We start from the raw sequence: 22,464 nt of genomic DNA on the forward strand, positions 1-22,464 counted from the left end.
TCATCTCAGATTTTCAAAATATGCTTCTCAACCATTGCAAAACAAGCATTTGTGTAACAGTATTGATGGCTAACGTAGCATTTAGCATTAGCATTCAGCTGGCAACATTTACACAAAAAAACAGAAAAGCATTCAAAAAAATCATTTACCTTTGAAGAACTTCAGATGTTTTCAATGAGGAGACTCTCAGATAGCAAATGTTCAGTTTTTCCTGAAAGATTATTTGTTTAGGACAAATCGCTCCGTTTTCTGCGTCACGTTTAGCTATGAAAAAACCCCTGTATCCAGGATTGTGTAAATCTATCAGCAAGCTCATTAGCATAACACAACGTTAACTATTCATGAAAATCGCAAATGAAATGAAATAAATATGCCATCTCTCAAGCTTAGCCTTTTGTAAACAACACTGTCATCTCAGATTTTCAAAATATGCTTCTCAACCATAGGAAAACAATAATTTGTGTAAAAGTAGCTAGCTAGAGTTAGCATTTCGCGTTAGCATTTAGCGTTAGCATTAGCGTTAGCATCCAGCACGCAACATTAACAAAAACATAAAAGCCTTCAAATAAAATCATTTACCTTTGAAGAACTTCTGATGTTTTCAATGAGGATACTCTCAGTTAGATAGCAGATGCTCAGTTTTTCCAAAAAGATTCCTTGTGTATTAGAAATACCTCCGTTTTATACATCACATTTGGCTACCAAAAAAAATCCATAAATTCAGTCCTCAAAACGCAAACTTTTTTCCAAATTAACTCCATAATATCGACTGAAAACATGGCAAACGTTGTTTAGAATCAATCATCAAGGTGTTTTTCACATATCTCTTCATTGATACATCGTTCTTGGACACATGCTTTCTCCCCTGAATCAAATGGTAAAGTAGAAGCAGCTGGCAATTGCGCACCGAATTCGACGCAGGACACCAGGCGGACACTTGGAAAATGTAGTCTCTTATGGTCAATCTTCCAATGATATGCCTACAAATACGTCACAATGCTGCTAAGACCTTGGGCGAACGACAGAAAGTGTAGGCTCATTCGTTGCGCAATCACAGCCATATAAGGAGAGAATGGAAAACAGAGCTTCAGAAATTCTGCTAATTCCTGGGTGATGCATCATCTTGGTTTCGCCTGTAGAATGAGTTCTGGGGCACTTACAGACAAAATCTTTGCAGATTCTGAAACTTCAGAGTGTTTTCTTTCCAAAACTGTCAAGAATATGCATAGTCGAGCATCTTTTCGTGACAAAATATCGCACTTAAAACGGGAACGTTTTTTATCCAAAAATGAAATAGCGCCCCTAGAGCTCTAACAGGTTAAATGTGCAAACAGGGGGAATAAAAATCTAGATCACCTTTACTCCACACACAGATACACGTACAAAGCTCTCCCTCGCCGTCCATTTGGTAAATCCGACCACAATTCTAGCCTCCTGATTCCTGCTTACAAGCAAATATTAATGCAGGAGGCACCAGTGACTCGGTCTATAAAAAAGTGGTCAGTTGAAGCAGATGCTAAACTACAGGACTGGAACATGTTCTGGGATTCTTCCGATGGCGTTGAGGAGTACACATCAGTCACTGGCTTTATCAATAAGTGCATCGAGGACGTCATCCCCACAGTGACTGTACGTACATACCCCAACCAGAAGCCATGGATTACTGGCAACATTTGCACTGAGCTAAATGGTAGAGCTGCCATTTTCAAGGTGCGGGACTCCCCGCAAGAAATCCTGCTATGCCTTGCGACGAACCATCAAACAGGCAAAGCGTCAATACAGGGTTAAGTTTGAACACCGGCTCCGACACTTGTCTTACGTGGCAGTGCTTTAACTTCCTGACAGATGTCTTGAGATGTTGCTTCAATATATCCACATAATTTTCGTACCTCATGATGTCATCTATTTTGTGAATTGCACCAGTCCTTCCTGCAGCAAAGCACCCCCACAACATGATGCTGCTACCCCTGTGCGTCACGGTTGGGATGATGTTCTTCGACTTGCAAGCCTCCTCCTTTATCCTCCAAACATAACGATGGTCATTATGGCCAAACAGTCCTATTTTTGTTTCATCAGACCAGAGGACATTTCTCCAAAAAGTATGATCTTTGTCACCATGTGCCGTGTCAAACCGTAGTCTGGCTTTTTTATGGTGGTTTTTGGACTAGTGGCTTCTTCCGTGCTGAGCGGCCTCTCAGGTTATGTCGATGTAGGACTCGCTTTACTGTGGAAATAGATACTTTTGTACCTGTTTCCTCCAACATCTTGACAATGTCCTTTGCTGTTGTTCTGGGATTGATTTGCACTTTTCGCATCAAAGTACGTTCATCTCTAGGAGATGGAATGCGGCTGCGTGATCCCATGGTGTTTATATTTGCGTATTATTGTTTGTACAGATTGACGTGGTACCTTCAGGCATTTGGAAATTGCTCCCAAAGATGAACCAGACTTGTGGAGGTCTACAATTTTTTTTCTAAGGTCTTGGCTGATTTCTTTTGATTTCAAGCGAGGCACTGAGTGTGAAGGTAGGCCTTGAAATACAGGTACAATATATAGAAATACAGTGTAGACATTGTTGTAAATGACTATTGTCGTTGTAAATGACTATTGTCGCTGGAAATGGCTGATTTTAAAATATATATATATATATAAAATAAATAAAAATATTTTTTTTATGGAATATCTACATAGGCGTACAGAGGCCCATTTATCAGCAACCATCACTCTTGTGTTCCAATGGCACGTTGTGTTAGCTTGTCCAAGTTTATAATTTTAAAAGGCTAGTTGATCATTAGAAAACCCTTTTGCAATTGTGTTAGCACAGTTGACAACTGTTGTCCTGATTTTTAAAGAAGCAATACAACTGGCCTTCTTTAGACTAGTTGAGTATCTGGAGCATCAGCATTTGTGGGTTCGATTACAGACCCAAATTGGCCAGAAACAAAGACTTTCTCCTGAAACTCGTCAGTCTTTTCTTGTTCTAATAAATGAAGGCTATTCCATGCGAGAATTTGCCAAGAAACTGAAGATCTCGTACAACGCTGTGTACTATTCCCTTCACAGAACAGCTCCAGCTGGTTCTATCCAGAGTAGAAGAGGAGTAGGTGTCCCCGGTGCACAATTGAGCAAGAGGACAATTACATTTGAGTATCTAGTTTGAGAAACAGATGTCTCACAAGTCCTCAACTGGCAGCTTCTTGAATAGTACCTGCAAAACTCCAGTCTCAACAGTGAAGAGGCAACTCTGGGATGCTGGCCTTGTAGGCAAGAGTTCCTCTGTCCAGTGTCTGTGTTCTTTTGCCCATCTTAATCTTTTATTTTTATTGGCTAGTCTGAGATATGGCTTTTTCTTTGCAACTCTGCCTGGAAGAGTTAAATAAACAAACAAACAAACAAACATATGGTTGGAAATGTGTCCACGGGCCAACACCCTAGGTTCGCCAGTTGCCCATCCCAGAGCTAAGTTCTTTTGAAAATATACATTGATATTGGTCATTTCAGCTTTTGCATAGGTTATTTCACCTTTCAGCGCAATTGTCATTTTAGTTTTGTCGGCCTACATCCTAAGGTTCTATGCAAAATAGGGGGGAGGTGACGGTACACTACATGTTACAGTATGCATTCCACGGGCCTGTGCTTGATAGGATAGCCTTGTTCGAGCTTCAGGTAAATTTACCTGTCATACTGTTTGTGGACGAGTGTCCTGTCAGATTTGAATATATGGTCAACTTTAGTTTGCATGAAGTCTGAATTTGCATATTTTGACAGCTTTGAGGCCTAAAGGAAGGTTGAACTGATACTAAACGCAAGCCCAGGTTTCGTCCTAATAATCTGTCCTTTGATAAAGAAATGTTTATCTTCTGACCTTATTTTTCAACCAGTTTCATTTGCTTGTTTGTGTCATGCCAAACCGGAATTACAGTTCAAACCAGTCTTCTTTCAATCCAGCTCACACATGCTTTCAAACTAGTCTCCTCTTCAAAGCTCACAGATGATTTCGGAAATAAATGCCTTTTAAATCCTTGAATGGGAGCGCCTAGGACGCGTCTTAATATATTATTGTAGCTCTCCCCAACCCGCCAGAAACATGATGAGCTGGAAAAACAAACAAACCTGTGTTATGCTGTTTCCAGCACTCTGATGGCTTTATCATCATCATCACACGTGACTATGGAACAGAAGCTATGTTGAAAAATGGCACCCTGTTCTCCATATAGTGCACTATTGACCACAGCCCTTTGGGCCCTGTTCAAAAGTAGTGGAAAGGGGTGCCATTTGGGATGTAGACAGAGACATGTCCAGTATGAGAGAGCTTGCTGTCATCACAATATTCAACTGGAAAGTATTATGTGGAATATTATCTATAGTGCGTTCGGGAAAGTATTCAGACCCCTTGACTTTTTCCACATTTTGCTACGTTACAGCCTTATTCTAAAATGGATTAAAAAAATGTTTTTAAATCCTCAGTCTACACACAAAGCGAAAAACCATCAACCATCCTCCTTTCATTTTTTGCCTTAAGTAACCTTCTGTCTTATGTAACCATGCTAAACGTAACATATCATACTAATTTGAATGTCCAGGATTTACTTTTCCTATATTACATTTAGTCTATGAGACCAGGTTGCCCACTCAATCCTAATCGGCTCCTTAGTTGCTGGACCGCCACTAGGCACAGATGGTATGTGGTTTTGTAGGCTTTCCAATGTGTACAGTGCCTTCAGAAAGTATGGATTAAATAACAACAAATCCTCAGAAATCTACACAAAATACCCAATAATGATAAAGCAAAAACAGGTTTTTAGAAATGTTTGCAAATTTATTACACCTTATTTGCATATGTATTCAGACCCTTTGCTATGAGACTCGAAATTGAGCTCAGGTGCATCCTGTTTCCATTGATCATCCTTGAGATGTTTCTACGACTTGATTGGAATCCACCTGTGGTAAATTCATTTGATTGGACATGATTTGGACATGAAAGGCACACACCTGTCAATAAAAGGCACATGACAGCCCGCTTGGAGTTTGCCAAAAGGCACCTAAAGGACTCTCAGACCAAGAGAAACAATATTCTCAGGTCTTATGAAACCAAGATTGAACTCTTTGACCTGAATGCCAAGCGTCACGTCTGGAGGAAACCTGGCACCATCCCTACGGGGAAGCATGGTGGTGGCAGCATCATGCTGTGGGGATGTTTTTCAGTGGCAGTTACTGGGAGACTAGTCATGATCGAGGGAAAGATGAACAGAGGAAAGTACAGAGAGATTGTTGATGAATACCTGCTCCAGAGTACTCAGGACCTCACTGGGGCGAAGGTTGACCTTCTAACAGGACAACAACCCTAAGCACACAGCCAAGACAACGCAGGAGTGGCTTCAGGACAAATCTCTGAATGTCCTTGAGTGGCCTAGCCAGAGCCCAGACTTGAACCCGATCTAACACCTCTGGAGAGACCTGAAAATAGCTGTGCAGCGACACTCCCCATCCAACCTGACAGAGCTTGAGAGGATCTGCAGAGAAGAATGGGACAAACCTCCCAAAAAAATAAAATGTTATTGGTCACATACACATTTTAGCGTCCTAGCCAAGAAGACTCAAGGCTGTAATCGCTGCCTAAGGTGCTTCAAAAAAGGACTGAGTAAAGTGTCTGAATACTTATGTAAATGTCATATTTCAGTTTATTTTTAATACATTTGCAAAAATGTCTAAACAGTTTTTTCTTTGTCATTATGTTTCAGTTTATTTTAATACATTTGAAAAAATGTCAAAAAACTGATTTTTGCTTTGTTTTTATGGGGAATTGTTAGAATAAGGCTGTAACGCAACAATGTGGAAAAAGTCCAGCGGTCTAAATATTTTCTGAATCCGCTGTATCTCTTAAGTGGATTATCTATGAAAGAGCTTATTTTACACAGTTGCTCTGCATGCACCTGTTTTTAGGACACTGTAGGACACTGTAGGACACTGTACGACACTGCACATTTAGTTTTTATATTCCCATTTCCACCAAATGGAAAAGAGGTCGTTAACTCTACAACTGACATTTGGTTGATATTTAGGCCTGCTTTCAAATGTCTGCAATCTTTTTTAATAAAAAATTAGAGTAACTAACCTTTTGAAATATGACATGTTTAACATTGAGGTCTGTTTGTCATTTTAATATTTTCTAGGAGTAGGCATTTATCGTAGAGAAATCGGTACCGTCATCACCACTATTGTATTCGTGGCCCCTCAATGACACTGAAGTCGAGGGAATAATCAGGAAACATCCCAAGTGTCCTGTTAGCTAGATTTTAGAGTGGAATCATTTGCGTAGCTGTCCTTGCAGGAACTCTGTTGCTGCATGGAGGATGACAATTTCCCAAGACTTCCTGTGCTGTTGGTTTGAGGCCCTTGCCTGATGATGGCGTGTGATGGTGGTCTATTTCTGGTCCCTGTTCACCACACTTATCAGCTGTGATGTCGACGTATGTTGAGGGTCTAATTCGGGCTGTGCGCTGCCTGAGTATGAGGGCATACCTAACCCTGTTTTGGGACAGCATTTATTCAAGGCTACAGACCCAGAGCGTCTCAGAGAAACTTTTCCCTTTGTCTCTCTTCCTACAATAATCGTCCAGACTGACTTGTATTGTGTAAGATTGTAACTTATGTTAATGGTATAACTGAATCTTTCTCTAAGTTTATGTTGCAAAAGGAGCCACATTGTTCTGATGACAAGTGCATAGTAGAACAAAGACTTGGGAACGTCAGTGATCTCATTCCCCTCATGTTTAATTTGGGCTTATTATCAGAGATAATTTCTCGTAGTATAAACCTTTTGTCTTCATCTTGGCAGCAGAACCCACGTTTTTACATTGTAGGACTCGTGTTGCTATGGCAAACTCAAATATGTGTACCTTAAGTGCAGGGAAAGAACACTGGTATGATCCTCTGCTGGGAGGTCCAATGGGAATTGTACCGATCTGGTCCTTGGTTGTGATTCTTACAAGGGGAATATCCTAGAAGGTAGGTCATTTGACCCCAGCACACAGTTCGTTTGGACTACTAGGTATCACTGCCCTCTTATCAACACAGTTGATTTGACTAAAAGGATATCTCTGCCATTGTGTGTCCCATGTTTCATATTGACAATTCATATGTACTGTATGCCAACTCTCCAAACCGCCATGCCTTTAGCAAGGCGCACATACTGTTGAAGCCAGGCTATGCAGTCATCTCCTTCTGACCTTTTTGGATTTTCAAACCCCTACGTCATGAATAACGTGACATTGAGGTGTAGTAATGTTGGTACACCTTGTCCTCTCTACCCCCCCTTCTCTGTGTCAGTGTTTATGATGGTGTTTGGCCGTTGCCACAGTGCAACACCATCAGTCCATATGGGGCTGAAGGGAGAGAGCGTGGTGTGTGCCCCTCACACCAGCCCTTCGGTCGACTGGCAGTCAGTCAGCCAGCCCAGCCAGTCAGTCTGTCAGGCAGTCCCTGGAGTGTTAGGACTGGGCAGTCAGTCAGGTGATAGGTAGCTAGCGCTGGAGCTAAGACAGCTGCACAAGGCTCTGCTTACTCTCCGTCTGTCCCCTTCTGCCTGCCTGGGCCTTGAGCTGTCCTTCGTCTGCCTGTCTGCTAATATTTATCCGGGCTGGAGCCACGACACAGAAACACGAATGTACATCCAGGGAGAGGGAGTATGATCCTCGGCCACACGGTCCAATGGGAATTGTACTGATCTGGTCCTTAGTTATGATTCTAACAAGGTGGATTTCCCACAAGGTAGGTCCTCTGACACTAGCAGACAGTCAGTTTGGACTACTAGGTAAACTGCCTCTTTATCAACACTAAGTTGATTTGACTTTGAAAAGGATATCTCTAGCACAGACCAATGACTGTGTGTCTGTTTACTGCCTTACTAGGAAAGGAGGTGTGGTGAGTTACTATGAGCTCACGTTGTGATGGTGTGTACAGTATGTCTGCTATTTTCAGGGACTGATAGTTTGAGGGTGTTTTTTTTATTTTGGCTGGTTTTATCAGGAACAGTTAAGACTTGGTAATGATACAGCGTAAGCAGAATACCACATTGGATTGAAGTAAAATATTGTTATGAGTAGTTTTGTCAAGTGTTTTTAGTTTAGGACACCAGTGAGGACCTGTTAAGGTTCCATCATGATTTGGGTTTTTCATGAAAAAAGCTCTGTCCAAAATCATTGAGGCATCTTTGGGTGGTGGGAAAGTGAGTGGTGACATTTGAGTGGTTCTCTTTGCTCAATGTGGTTTATGTGATTTTTCCCAGTGGCCAATACTGAAACCCATCCTGTTGCTGCTAATTAGACAGCATTCTCTGGGTGAGCAATTTCCCACAGGCCAGCTGTGTTTTCGCTTCATTAGCTGAAACTGAGCTTGGGAAAGGGTTTGGACAACAGTACTGGGAATCTATCACAGATCCCTTTTTAAATACTTTTAAATACGTACTTTACCAAGAAGAGGCACATTTAATTGTGAGTTTGTCTTGAGAGTTTGACTACCATCTTAATTATAGGTCAAAGTTAAAGACAGTGATTTTTGTGTAATGTAAGAAGTGGTAGTTGTAGTTGTTGTAGTAGGGTAAATCCATATGAATTCAATCACTTTTTGACAGCATCCTTTTTTGATTTAAACAAACATTTCCATGCATGTTTGCCCATGGATGAAGTGGTCAGAAACTAACTTTTAGACCTGAATGCCAAAACATTCAGGAGATAAAGATGCTCAAAGTTGACCCATTTTGAGCACCAAATTGCAGTGGTCTGAAAGGGATAGGTCCATTCTATGGATTATATTTCTATGATTGAAATAACACGCACCCCGTTTTCAAGAGCATGTTATGTCTCGACTGATGGCGGACACAAAACGAAAACCTCAGATTATTTCTAAGCTACAATTTATGAGAATATGACAAATGAGACTACGCATTTTTTTGATAATTGACAATTAAGCTTAATAAATGACATCAATTGTAAAAGAACAGTTTGACAACCCTGTTTGTAAGCTTTTAAATGATATCAAATCTCAACCGTTTCTATTTTCCAGTGATGAAGACATGGATGTCTCCATGGTATGGTGGGGTATGCAGAATGAGTTCACTTTAACACCTTTATCTCTTGAATGTTTTTGCATTCAGGTCCAGAAACCTACTTTCTGACCACTTCTACAATGGGCAAAGTTTTGTTTAAATCAAAAGGGATGCTGTGAAGATGTTATTGAATTCAAATGGATTTACCCTACTGTAATATTAGTAGCAGAAGTAGTAGTTGGTTTATAGGTTTATTGATTTAGCAGTAGAGTAGAATCAAACATATCACCCATTTCACAAGACATAACATATACTGCACATAGTGTACATTGCAGTTCTTTTTTGGCTTATTTTATTGGTGGCTTAGAAGATGAGGTCTTGATAGCGCAGGCCATTTGTAGCTTGTCTTAGGAGTTTTGTGATGGATGGAACAGAGTTGAAATGAAATATCTGAATGTGATGTTGAGTTGGAAGAAATTATGGGTAACAAGGAATACCATTGCTTTTCTGTTCATTCACCAAACTTGCTGGGTTTTCACAACACTGTACCACTGTGTGATGTTTTAAAGGATGTTGTATCAATACCAAATGTCTGATTTTTAATTTTGACAACCATGGAATCAATCATGATGGCGTACTGAGATTGACTGAATTCTGAAGCCAGTCCACTTGCATTGAAGATTGCATTGAGAGCAATCGTCTGAGCATTAAGTATTTTATTCCTACTCTTATGGGTAAAAATAAAAGCTATGCAAGAAGCCTCTTTGGTTATAAGAGTCCCACCTAGTCGACAGATATTTAGGAGACCTCATGAGTTGTCAGTGGCTACTGTGTCACTTGCAGTTGCTTTAGAATTGTTTAATGTTTTTTGATATTTTATATATGATCAATCCATATATAATCTCGACCTACATGCTTTTGACAATGATTTCACATTAGCCCTATTTCACAGGATATGCCGAAATACTTATAACCACACATTTTTGTTCAGTTATTTAATTAACCAACATGTTATTTCATTCACAAGTGAACATACGTTATGCCTTTGGAGCACAATAACAGGTTGTTAAAAAATATGCCTAGCAGTTGGGCAATTAAAAGCGTCTAGGTGCCAATGTTAACTTTGTGTTGAATGAAAATTATAGACCCTTCAAATGTTTTATGCAACATTATCGGCAAGTTTTTGGATGCCAAACTGCCAAAGCGTTGTTAAATGGTAGTGACGAGTGTGTTGATTTAACGGTAATATTATAGGACCTTTTCTGAGATGCTTTGTGGATACGGGCCCAGAATCGTGAGCAGCAGTCATGTGTTGACTTGTGAATGTAGCATTGAATGTCAAGCATTTTAATAGGAGCGAGTGGCATGAGGGATGGAGGCATATGTCCGTCCCAGCCTGACAGACGCCACAGTGTTTGGAGTGCAGCGAGGCAAGCCGGTAGTGACGCACGCTGGGCCTGACACAGCCCTCATAGCTCCATGTGACAAGATGCCAGTTGCTTGTCTGGATAGCTTGTGTGAAGCACATATGGGCATGGTAAGGTTGGTTGTCTAACAGCCTCCGTCCCTGTGAGAGCCTGATATACCCCGGATCTGGCTGCCATAAACAGAACTGATTTGTGTAAACACTGGCGCCTTCAAACCAAGGTTTTAATATACTGCTTTGTCTGTTTAGTTCATATTAGATTAGCTTTTTTAAACAAAAGCCTAGGCTGTATGTAATGTAGTAGTATTGTGTCTGCCCATAAACTACGACTCTGCTGTTTGTGCAATTGCCAGTATCTGGCTTGAATTGAGGATGATAAAGTAGAGATAGACGTCGATGTCCTACTCATCCTCTCTCCCAGACAAATGAAACATATTCTTTGAGGACAATACAGTGCCACCGACATGGCCCACTACCAAAGACTGTGGGCTCTCCTGCACCGCGGCTGAAGTGAGTAAAACGTTTAAACATGTTAACCCTTGCAAAGCTGCTGGCCCAGATGGCATCCCTAGCCGCGTCCTCAGAGCGTCCGCAGACCAGCTGGCTGGTGCATTTATGTACATATTCAATCAATCCCTATCCCAGTCTGCTGTTTCCACATGCTTCAAGATGGCCACCATTGTTCCTGTTCCCAAGAAAGCTAAGGTAACTAACTAAATGACTATCGCCCTATAGCACTCACTTCTGTCATCATGAAATGCTTTGAGAGAATAGTCAAGGATCATATCACCTCCACCTTACCTGATACCATAGACCCACTCCAATTTGCTTACCGCCGCCCCAATAGGTCCACAGACGATGCAATCGCCATCACACTGCACACTGCCCTATCCCATCTGGACAGGAGGAATAACTGTAAGAATGCTGTTCATTGACTACAGCTCAGCATTCAACACCATAGTACCCTCCAAACTCATCATTAAGCTTGAGACCCTGGGTCTCGACCCGGCCCTGTGCAGCTGGGTCCTGGACTTCCTGACAGGCCACCCCCAGGTGGTGAAGGTAGGAAACAGCATCTCCATCCCGCTGATACTCAACACTGGGGCCCCACAAGGGTGTGTTCTCAGCCCTCTCCTGTACTCCCTGTCACCCATGACTGCGTGGCCATGCACGCCTCCAACTCAATCATCAAGTTTGCAGATTACACTACTACAAGACAGCCTACAGGGAGGAGGTGAGGGACCTCGGAGTGTGGTGTCAGGAAAATAACCTCTCACTCAACGTCAACAAAACAAAGGAGATGATCGTGGACTTCAGGAACCAGCAGAGTGAGCACCCCCCTATCCACATCGACGGGACAGTCCTGGAGAAGGTGGTTTTTAAGTTCCTCGGTGTACACATCATGGACAAACTGAAATGGTCCACCCACACAGACAGCGTGGTGAAGAAGGCACAGCAGCTCCTCTTCAACCTCAGGAGGCTGAAGAAATGACTTGTCACCTAAAACCCTCACTGTGAACCCTGCTATCATCCAGTACAGGTGCATCAAAGCTGGGACCAAGAGACTGAAAACAGCTTCTATCTCAAGGCCATCAGACTGTTAAACAGCCATCACTAACATAGACTCAAATCACTGGCCGCTTTAATAAATGTATGTAATAATGGTATCACTAGTCACTTTAAATAATGCCACTTTAATAATGTTTACATATCCTACATTACTTATCTCATGTGTATATACTGTATTTTATATCATCTATTGCATCTTGCCTATGCTGCACGGCCATCACACATCCATATAATTATATGTACATATTCTTATTCCATCCCCTTGCATTGAGTGTGTGTGTGTGTGTGTGTGTATGTATAAGGTAGTCGTTGTGAATTTGTTAGATTACTTGTTAGATTACTGCACTGTCGGAACTAGAAGCACAAGCATTTAGCTCCACTCGCATTAACATCTGCTAACCATGTGTATGTGGCAAATACAATTTGATTTGATTTGACACTGATTCAGCCCCATACATTATGATGGAATAGATTACTCTCACTCAATAAAAGAATAGTGAAGTAGTACAATGTCCAATCTGTGTCAGCATACTGTATCATTAGCTGCCACATAAACACAATTGGATAACCCTCCGCTAACAGACACAGGGAGCAGCCAGTATTAACAATAACACTGTCAAACTTTGGCAAGGCTTCTCTTCTCAAAGATAATCAAGCGGAATAGACGTGCTTTGATGTGTCAACAAAATCTTTGGCACGTTTTCTTGTCTCATAGTTCATACAACTGACTGTTTAACCCTTTACACTGCTACCCGTATACAGGTTGAAAATTGGGGTACTAAGTGGAATGTGGTGGCTGTACAGTAACATGCTATACGCTGTATGGGTTTTGACTGACATCTGTTCTGATTTGCCCCCATCCCTTCTGTTAATTGGACAACTGAATGAGGGAAATGCTATAAATTAAGATCACTATGTATTTTGTAAGATGAGACGTTGAGGCTTGAATACCGCTTAGATGTCCTACAAGCAAGCCAAACATCCATGAGTCAAAATGTGCACTTCACATTTCATATCATAAAACTCATGTCATATACAGTGTCAACGTTTATGATCACTATGGGTGGTGTACAGTTACAAGATGACATGGCGTCATAAATACCATGGGTTGTTGTGAAGAAAATGTGCCGCGGCACAACTGAATGCACTCATGACCCCTTTCTATGAGCACCATGATTATGATCTATTTGTCAGAATTGCCTTTTGAAAGCCTAACACTGTAAGATCATATTTTATAATTTAGCTAGTCATGTTGGCAATAGAACAAGCTTTCAAATCATGACAACCTGACCCAGATTGCAATTTATATTGGGCTGTTTTTGGATTGCATGAATAACAGTTATTGTGTGATGGCGAGGATGCAGGGTTGTGCTCCAAATGAATCAACTACAAATGTGCTTGCGCTAGTTCATCAATGTCACAGCCAGGAGAGCTAAACAAAATAAGTGTGTGTGTGTAAAAGTGCAATATGTGCCATGTAAAAAAGCAAATGTTTAAGTTCCTTGCTCAGAACATGAGAACATATGAAAGCTGGTGGTTCAATATCTCCAGTTCTTCAATATTCCCAGTTAAGATGTTTTAGGTTGTAGTTTTTACAGGAATTATGATGCGTTAACTATTTCTCTCTCTACCATTTGTATATTTGTATTTCATACACCTTTGACTATTGGATGTTCTTATAGGCACTTTAGTATTGCCAGCCTAATCTCGGGAGTTGATAGGCTTGAAGTCATAAACAGCGCTGTGAATCAGGCATTGCTAAGAGCTGCTGGTAAACGCAACTGAGCAGTGCTACCTACCACCGCTCAGTCAGCCTGATCTATCAAATATCAAATCATAGACTTAATTATAATAAACACAGAAATACGTTAATCATTAGTATGGTCAAATCCAGAAACTATCATTTCGAAAACAAAATGTTTATTCTTTCAGTGAAATACTGAACCGTTCCTTATTTTATCAAACAGGTGGCAACCCTAAGTCTCTAAATATTGCTGTTACATTGCACAACCTTCAATGTTATGTCATAATTATGTAAAATTCGGGCAAATTAATTACGGTCACACAGTTAGCAACGAGCCAGGCGGCCTAAACTGTTGCATATACCCTGACTCTGCTTGCACTGAACGCAAGAGAAGTGACACAATTTCCCTAGTTAATTTTGCCTGCAAACATGAAATTTATTTTAACTAAATATGCAGGTTTAAAAAAATAACCTTCTGTGTATTGATTTAAAAAAAAGGCATTGATGTTTATGGTTAGGTACATTTGTGCAACGATTGTGCTTTTTTCGCGAATGCGCTTTTGTTAAATCATCATCCATTTGACGAAGTAGGCTGTGATTCGATGATAAATTAAAAGGCACCGCTTTGATCATATGCAATGCAGGACATGCTAGTTAACCTAGTAATGTCATAAATCATGTGTAGTTAACTAGTGATTATGTGAAGATTGATTGTTTTTTATAAGATAAGTTTAATGCTAGCTAGCAACTTACCTTGGCTCCTTGCAGCCACAAGGTCCTTTTGACGCTGCACTCACGTAACAGGTGGTCAGCCTGCCACTCAGTTTCCTCATGGATTGCAATGTAATCGGCCATAATCGGCATCCAAAAAGGCAGATTACTGATTGTTATGAAGCCATGAATCGGCCATATATATGTACACACATACACACAGACACACACACACATTCACACAGTGCCTTCGGAAAGTATTAAATAAATGTTTTTCCTCATCAATCTACACACAATACCCCATAATGACAAAGCAAAAACAAGTTTTTAGAAATTTTAGCAAATGTATTAAAACTGATACCTTATTTACATAAGTATTCAGACCCTTTGCAAAGCGACTTGAAATGGAGCTCAGGTGCATCCTGTTTCCATTGATCATACTTGAGATGTTTCTACAACTTGATTGGTCCACCTGTGGTAAATTCAATTGATTGGACATGATTTGGAAAGGAACGCACCAGGCTATATAAGGTCCCGCAGTTGACAGTGCCTGTCAGAGCAACAACCAAGCCATGAGGTCGAAGGAATTGTCCAAAGAGCTCCGAGACAGGATTGTGTCGAGGCACAGATCTGGGGAAGGGTACCAAAAACGTTTTGCAGCATTGAAGGTCCCCAAGAACACAGTGGCCTCCATCATGCTTAAATAGAATAAGTTTGGATCCACCAAGACTCTTCCTAGAGCTGGCTGCCGGCCAAACTGAGCAATCGGGGAAGAAGGGCCTTGGTCAGGGAGGTGACAAAGAATGCGATTGTCACTCTTGACAGAGCTTTAGAGTTCCTCTGTGGAGATGATTGTCCTTCTGGAAGATTCTCCCATCTCTTTAGCACTTCATCAATCAGGCCTTCATAGTCAAAAGGCACCTAAAGGACTCTGACCATGAGAAACAATATTCTCAGGTCTGATGAAAACAAGATTGAAGTCTTTGGCCCGAATGTCAAGCGTCATGTCTGGTGGAATCCTTGCACCATCCCATGGTGGTGGTAAAATCATACATTTGGTGATGTTTTTCAGTGGCAGGGACTGGGAGACTAGTCAGGATTTAGGGAAAGATGAATGGAGCAAAGTACAGAGAGATCATTGATGAAAATCTGCTCCAGAGCGCTCAGGACCTCTCTGGGGCGAAGGTTCATCTTCCAACAGGACAACAACCCTAAGCACACAGCCAAGGCAATGTTGGAAGATGAAGATGTTGGAAGATGAACCTTCGCCCCAGAGAGGTCCTGAGCGCTCTGGAGCAGATTTTCATCAGTGGCTTCGGGAAAAGTCTCAATGTCCTTGAGTGGCCCAGCCAGATCCCAATCTCTGGAGAGACCTGAAAATAGCTGTGCATTGACGCTCCCCATCTAACCTCACGGAGCTTGAGAGGATCTGCAGATAAGAATGGGAGAAACTCCCCAAATACAGGTGTGCCAAGCTTATAGTGTCATACCCAAGACGACTGGAGGCTGTAATCGCTGCCAAAGGTGCTTCAACAAAGTACTGAGTAACGTCTCTGAATACTTATGTAAATAAGGTATTTCAGTTTTTTTTTTTTTTGCACAAAATTCAAGGAACAGTTTTTGCTTTGTCATTCTGGGCTATTGTGTGTAGATTGATGAAGGAAAAAAACTATTTTATACATTTTAGAGTAAGGCTGTAACGTAACAAAATGTGGAAAAGGTCAAGGGGTCTGAATTCGTTCCAAGTGCGTGCGCTTTCGATGAAGAATAATAGTGAAGACATCAAAACTATGAAATAACACATATGGAATCATGTAGTGACCCAATAAGTGTTCAACAAATCAAAATATATTTTATATTTGATGACCGCTTTGCACACTCTTGGCATTCTCTCAACCAGCTTCGTGAGGTACTTTTCACTTAACAGGTGTACCTTGTTGAAAGTTAATTTGTGGATTTTCTTTCCTTAATGTGTTTGAGACAATCAGTTGTGTTGTGACAAGGTAGGGGGTGGTATACAGAAGAAAGCCCCATTTGGTAAAATATAGTTGAATACTTTTCTTTGTGTCAGAAAAATCCAATCCGGAACTGACTCATCTTTTGAAAGCCCTGCGTTCCGATGCGTCCATATTGAGCTGTGAATGCCCTATCAACCAGATTACGCTTTCTACGTATTCCCCAAGGTGTCTACAGCATTGTGACATAGTTTTACGCATTTATGTTGAAGAATACCCGTAGGGCGGCTTCATTGCGCAAGTGGTCACCTGATGCTCCCAGAGAAATTCTCGCGTAAAATACAGAGGTAGCCATTATTCCAATCGCTTCTACTGAGAAACCAATTGTCCCGGTTGATATATTATCGAATAGATATTTGAAAAACACCTTGAGGATTGATTATAAACAATGTTTGCCATGTTTCTGTCGATATTATGGAGCTAATTTGGAATATTTTTTCGCCGTTGTCGTGACCGCATTTTCGGTCGATTTCTCAGCCAAACGTAAAGAACATACGGAGCTATTTCGCCTACAAAAATATTATTTTGGGAAAAAATGAACTTTGGCTATCTACCTGGGAGTCTTGTGAGTGAAAACATCCGAAGTTCATCAAAGGTAAACGATTTAATTTGATTGTTTTTCAGATTTTCGTGACAAGGTTGCCTGCTGCTAGCAAGGCATAATGCTATGCTAGGCTATCGATAAACTTACACAAATGTTTGTCTAGCTTTGGCTGTAAAGCATATTTTGAAAATCTGAGATGACAGGGTGATTAACAAAAGGCTACGCTGTGTTCCAATATGTTTCACTTGTGATTTTCTAGGAAGATTTATGTATTTTGCATTATGCTAATTAGTGTCAGATGATGACAATGGTCCCGTTCACGGGATGGGGTGTCACTAGAAGTTTTAAGACACTACAATGATGAGTCTGTAGATGCTACAAAGCCAGTCTTTGGTCTCATTTGAAACTTACTGTGTGCTCTGGACTGTAAGTACTGTTTAGATAAAGAATACAATTTCTGTACTTTCATTAATGGATACTAAAAAATATATGTAAATATCTTTAAAGTACCCTCAGCCGCTCTGCACAAGATTGAACTTAACTAAAGGGGAAATTTAGAAGGTTGAGGTAACACCTAACAACGTTTCCTTCTACTGTGGGAATTGCCAATATTAGCCACTTTCAGTAAAACACACAGAAACAAAATTAACTATGCAAGATTTGGTATGCAAGGGATTTTCTTGTAGGCTGAACACACCGGAGAACGATTCTATTGCATTGACAGGCATGATTCTACAGACCAGTGCAGCATAACCAATCAGAGCTGCAGTATCTCTATATGCAAATAGACCATTGCCATACAGTATATGGATCTGTGCCATTCCTTTGAACTGGACTGTGTTTACAGCATGAGTGGGGCGGCAGGGTAGCCTAGTGGTTAGAGCGTTGGACTAGTAACCGGCAAGTTCAAACCCCCGAGCTGACAAGGTATAAATCTTTCGTTCTGCCCCTGACCAAGGCAGTTTGTTCCTAGGCCGTCATTGAAAATAAGAATTTGTTCTTAACTGACTTGCCTAGTTAAATAAAATAAATAAATAAGTAGATGCGCTTGTTTTGAGATCTGCAACGTGTGCAGATTTGTTTATATTCTTTGCTAGTAAGTGAGTTAGTAGCCCAGTTATAGATCATTTCTACTCATAAATGAGGGAGTGGTTGCTTCCAAACAGAGCACTTAATGTGTGCATTTCTAGCCATCTTTAAAAAGCCAGTTAGGTAAAGAAATGTTTTTCTGTCTTGTATTTTGAGACAGGCTTGAATAAGCTAAGTAGCCAATAGGCTAGCTAGCATAGTTTGTCTGATTCACTGTAATAATGCTATGGGAATAATAATAACTTAATTTTGTAAAGTGGTTTCTTTCATCAAACAACAAATCTTCAGTCACTTCCTTGTCTAAAAGACAAGTGGATAAACAGGTTGTCAAGCCCTGCATATTTTTTCCAAAAGTCTCACGGAATCGAGGCCTACGTTGAACACCATTGGCTGCTACTGTAGGCTGAATGATTGAACAGCTATTTCCATGTTAAAATGTTATGGGATGCATTTTCTCCATTTTTTTATGTTCGGGCACTCTGATAGGTCTACATTATGATCCAATAGCCACAGTAGCCTACTTGGCCACGGTTATAACTGTAACTTAAAGCGGGTACAGTCTGTGTTCACATAAAATGCACGCCAGAAGTTGCATAGAATTTTTATAACCTTCACGTTTGCTTTCAGTTGACTTGAATTGTACTCGGTGCTGGAAAAAAATGAGGGAACATTGTCTACAAGTACCACACATTTCAGGTCTTGTAATCTAAACTCAGTGCAAAGTCACATGCAAGACTGTATAAGTACAGCCACTGGCCAGAGAAGCCGGTATGGCATATGTCTTAAGCCTTTGCATTCAACAGCGCTTATGCGGCTAGGGCTTGGCTGATGGAGGAATATCAATTATGCAAATATGTTGAGCGGATTGACGTCATAGTTCGAATTTTATGCCATCTGGGGACACCCCGGTGAACTGAGAGAGCATTTGCATCAGAGGGCGAGGGGAAGAGCAGAAAAATAGAGGAAGGGAGGGGGAGGAGCATAAATAAATACTGTTAAAAGTTTTGTCAAATGTTGTAGTTTTTGTTGTTTATGGTTTAGGACACCAGTGGGGACCTGTTAGGGTTCCATCATTTGAGAGCTTTTATCATTAAAGACTATGTCCAAAATCATTGTGGCGTCTTTGGGTGGTGGGAAAGTGAGTGGTGACATTTGAGTGGTTCGCTTTGCTCCATGTGGTTTGTGTGATTTTCCCAGTGGCCAATACTGAAACCCATCCTGTTGCTGCTAATTAGACAGCATTCTCTGGGTGAGCAATTTCCCACAGGCCAGCTGTGTTTTTAGCTTCATTAGCTGAAACTGAGCTTGGGCAAGGGTTTGGACAACAGTACTGGGAATCTATCACAGATCCCTTTTTAAATACCTTTAAATACGTACTTTACCAAGAAGAGGCACATTTAATTGTGAGTTTGTCTTGAGAGTTTGACGAGATGGATAACTGAATTGGGACAACACAGAGTTGAAATAAAATATCTGAATATTTTGTTGAGTTGGAAGAAATAGTAACAAGGAATAACAGTGCATTTCTGTTCATTTACCAAACTTGCTGGTGTTTGGAAGAAACTGTGTGCTCCAGGGTCCTCTCTCTCACTGCAGGGAGCTCTGCATGACCCCTGAAGTGTAAAGAATGACTGGGTCCTGCAGAGGGCTTTAATGTCCTCCACTGTCACATGGCTACAGCTGCATGTGACACAGCAGAAGGGCACCCCTCACCTCCCCTGACTGTTACAGTAGAAGTGCCGCAGAGCAGTTACTAGGGGAGGAGAGGCGGTTTGTTCAATGTTTCTGTTTTTACTGCGTATTATGTTACCAACTCTGTGAAATGTGCGTTGTAAATGCTTTTGTAAGACCACCCACTATAGACGTCTGACTGCGAAATTCTTCACACGATTCTACATGTAAAATCGGTGCGCACTCGGCCAGCAAACTCTATTGGTGTGTCTGAGGCCTTAATGATCCCTTCCTTGTGTCCTTTCAGAGACGAGGGGCGATCTCTTATGACAGTGAGAATCAAACAGCTCTCTACATTCGGATGCTCGGTACGTATGGTATGATATTCACTTGATTTTTCTCAATCCATATATATTGAAACATATCGTATGACCCTTTTCACCACCCATATGAATATTGATGATTTAAGTAATGTTTTGATGCATGTTTGTTAATTAGTAGATAAGCAATAGCTCTATTGCTGTCCCATGTCTAATCTTGTATGTACATCTGTGGGTAATCTTACCCAGCAAGGTGGCTGGTAGCCTAGTGGTTAGAGCATTGGGCCAGTAACTGAAAGGTTGCTGGTTAGAATCCCCGAGCCGACAATGCTCTGTCGATGTGCCCTTGAGCAAGGCACTTAACCCTAATTGCTCCTGAAAGTTGCCCTGGATAAGAGTCTTCTAAAAATGTAAATGTAAGGTCTAATAGTACTTTAGACATACTGACTAAGAAAGGGTATGTGTTTCTGTTTTACGATCCTGTCTCTTATGAATACAGGATCTTTAACACGTACTCTTTCTTAGTCAGTATGGCTAACAGTTCTTAAGATGTTTTATATCACAGGCGAGGAATGTAAGATGTCTCCCAACTAGATAACTACCCAACTCTATCTAATATAACTGCAGAGTCTGTTTTGATCTAGTCTGAAAAGAGAAGCCTGCCTCTCTATTCAGCTCACTGACACCAATGTGAATACTAATGTGTCACAGCCATGCTTCCTCTTCAGCTGTGTCTGTGTTGCCTCAGCCTTTGCCTCCCAAAGGGCACGCTATCCCCTATGTTGTGCACTACTTTTGACCAGAGCCCTATGGGTCCCAGAGCCCTATGGGTCCCAGAGCCCTATGGGTCCTGGGAATAAGGAGCTATTTGAGACACAGCTCAGTCTCTGCAGGCCCAGTGCTTTATTGAATGAAACACCTCTTTATTGCCAGTACCTTGAGGGCCGTGTTTTCCCATTCCTTCTAGGAGATGTGAGAGTCAGAAGCCAAGTGGGGTTTGAACCGGAACCAAGAGGGTCCCATCCTTACTTGTGTGTCGATTTCCGAACTTTGCACTGTAAGTATGAACCAAAAACTCCCATTCATTGTGTGACCACCGCTTAAACCCCTTCTATCAATAAAGAAGCTGAACCATTTTACAACCCATGATTTGTTGCTTGTAGCTCTTATGATTGAAGTAACCCTGTATGATAACTTGACTTATGAATTAAATGGCAGATGTGAAGTGGACACTCAACAATCCCTCATCTAAATGTAGGCAAGATACACATCCACATACTGTAGTGGATATGATTATATAATTTCAACTAATATGACATTTAAAACGGTCATGTGCTTGAATTAATGATATTAAAGCATTTGATATTATCCACTTGTCAAATTGGATCTTCTGAAAAGGTCTATGAAAAGACCATTGTACAAAGTCTCTCTAACAAATTGATCAATGGAAGCCATCCAGCTGGCTGTCCTATTGACGTGATCATATGTGTTGCGTTTGCTGACTGTGTAAAACTTTCCAGCAATCAATATTGCATTTTAGAATGTTTTGGGACCATCGCCTATTAGACATTAATCCTGGCTTTGTTTGTTAATGCCTTGATCTTTCCAAGAGTTTTCTAGAATGCAGGTTTGCTGCAAAAGGCCATTTGAGGCTTGCTAGTCTGCCATGGTTGGTGAGTGTGCGTTGACAATGCAGTACTCCGACTGGTGGGCTGCCAGCTGGCTGGAGAATGGGCTGCTGTGTCAGCAGCATGTCTGCACACTCACACCTCTTTGCACTAGTCACAGTGGTGGGGGTGGCCACGGCATGGCGGGCTCAAATCCTCTCTTGTGTTTGTCCTCTGTCAATGCTACTCACTGTTCGAATTGACTTGGGACTCTTGACACTACCCACGTCTTTTCAAAACGTTTCACAGTTAACAGGTTATTATTCTAACTTTCGTGGAATGCATCTGTTCTATATTGAGGTTATTACAGTACAGTATTAACCCTAATGTTATTGACTTTTTTGAGTTTAAAAAAAAACTTTGTCCTCAATGATATGCTGTGCTCTGCTTTTAGTACAGAGTGTAGATTAGAGTTGTGTGCACATACGGAGAATGGAATTCTGTAATAGAACTGTTTGAAAACCTTTCAGTGTTCTAGAGCTCCAAAAGCCAACTGATGGTGTTTTTTAAAATATTTTAAAAATCATAACAGCAATGCATGTGAAGTAGTTAGCTAGCCAACTGCAACTTGAAATATTACTTAGCTATGGGGAAAAAAGGTGGTAAGAGGACTTCTGGCGGTTGTGGAGATGGACATCTCTTGAAAGATACTTGAAAAATAA

The 22,464-nt window shown here is 41.1% G+C and overlaps 1 protein-coding gene across 12 annotated transcripts in view; it reads left to right on the plus strand.

The window, feature by feature from the left end:
• Positions 1-22,464, plus strand: part of LOC110530278 (high affinity cAMP-specific 3',5'-cyclic phosphodiesterase 7A) — a 50,928-nt gene that overhangs the window by 14,980 nt on the left and 13,484 nt on the right. For 2 of the 12 annotated variants that reach the window (XM_021613201.2, XM_036985909.1), the window contains exons 2-3: positions 20,123-20,192; positions 21,103-21,192. In XM_021613201.2, coding sequence (XP_021468876.1) covers positions 20,123-20,192; positions 21,103-21,192 — 160 coding nt within the window. Of the gene's footprint in view, positions 1-7,642; positions 7,771-20,122; positions 20,193-21,102; positions 21,193-22,464 lie in introns of those variants that run through there. The other 10 variants (XM_021613202.2, XM_036985910.1, XM_021613203.2 and 7 more) reach the window with 7 other exon arrangements.

Source organism: Oncorhynchus mykiss, chromosome 8, assembly GCF_013265735.2.
Source record: "Oncorhynchus mykiss isolate Arlee chromosome 8, USDA_OmykA_1.1, whole genome shotgun sequence".
NCBI lineage: Eukaryota > Metazoa > Chordata > Actinopteri > Salmoniformes > Salmonidae > Oncorhynchus > Oncorhynchus mykiss.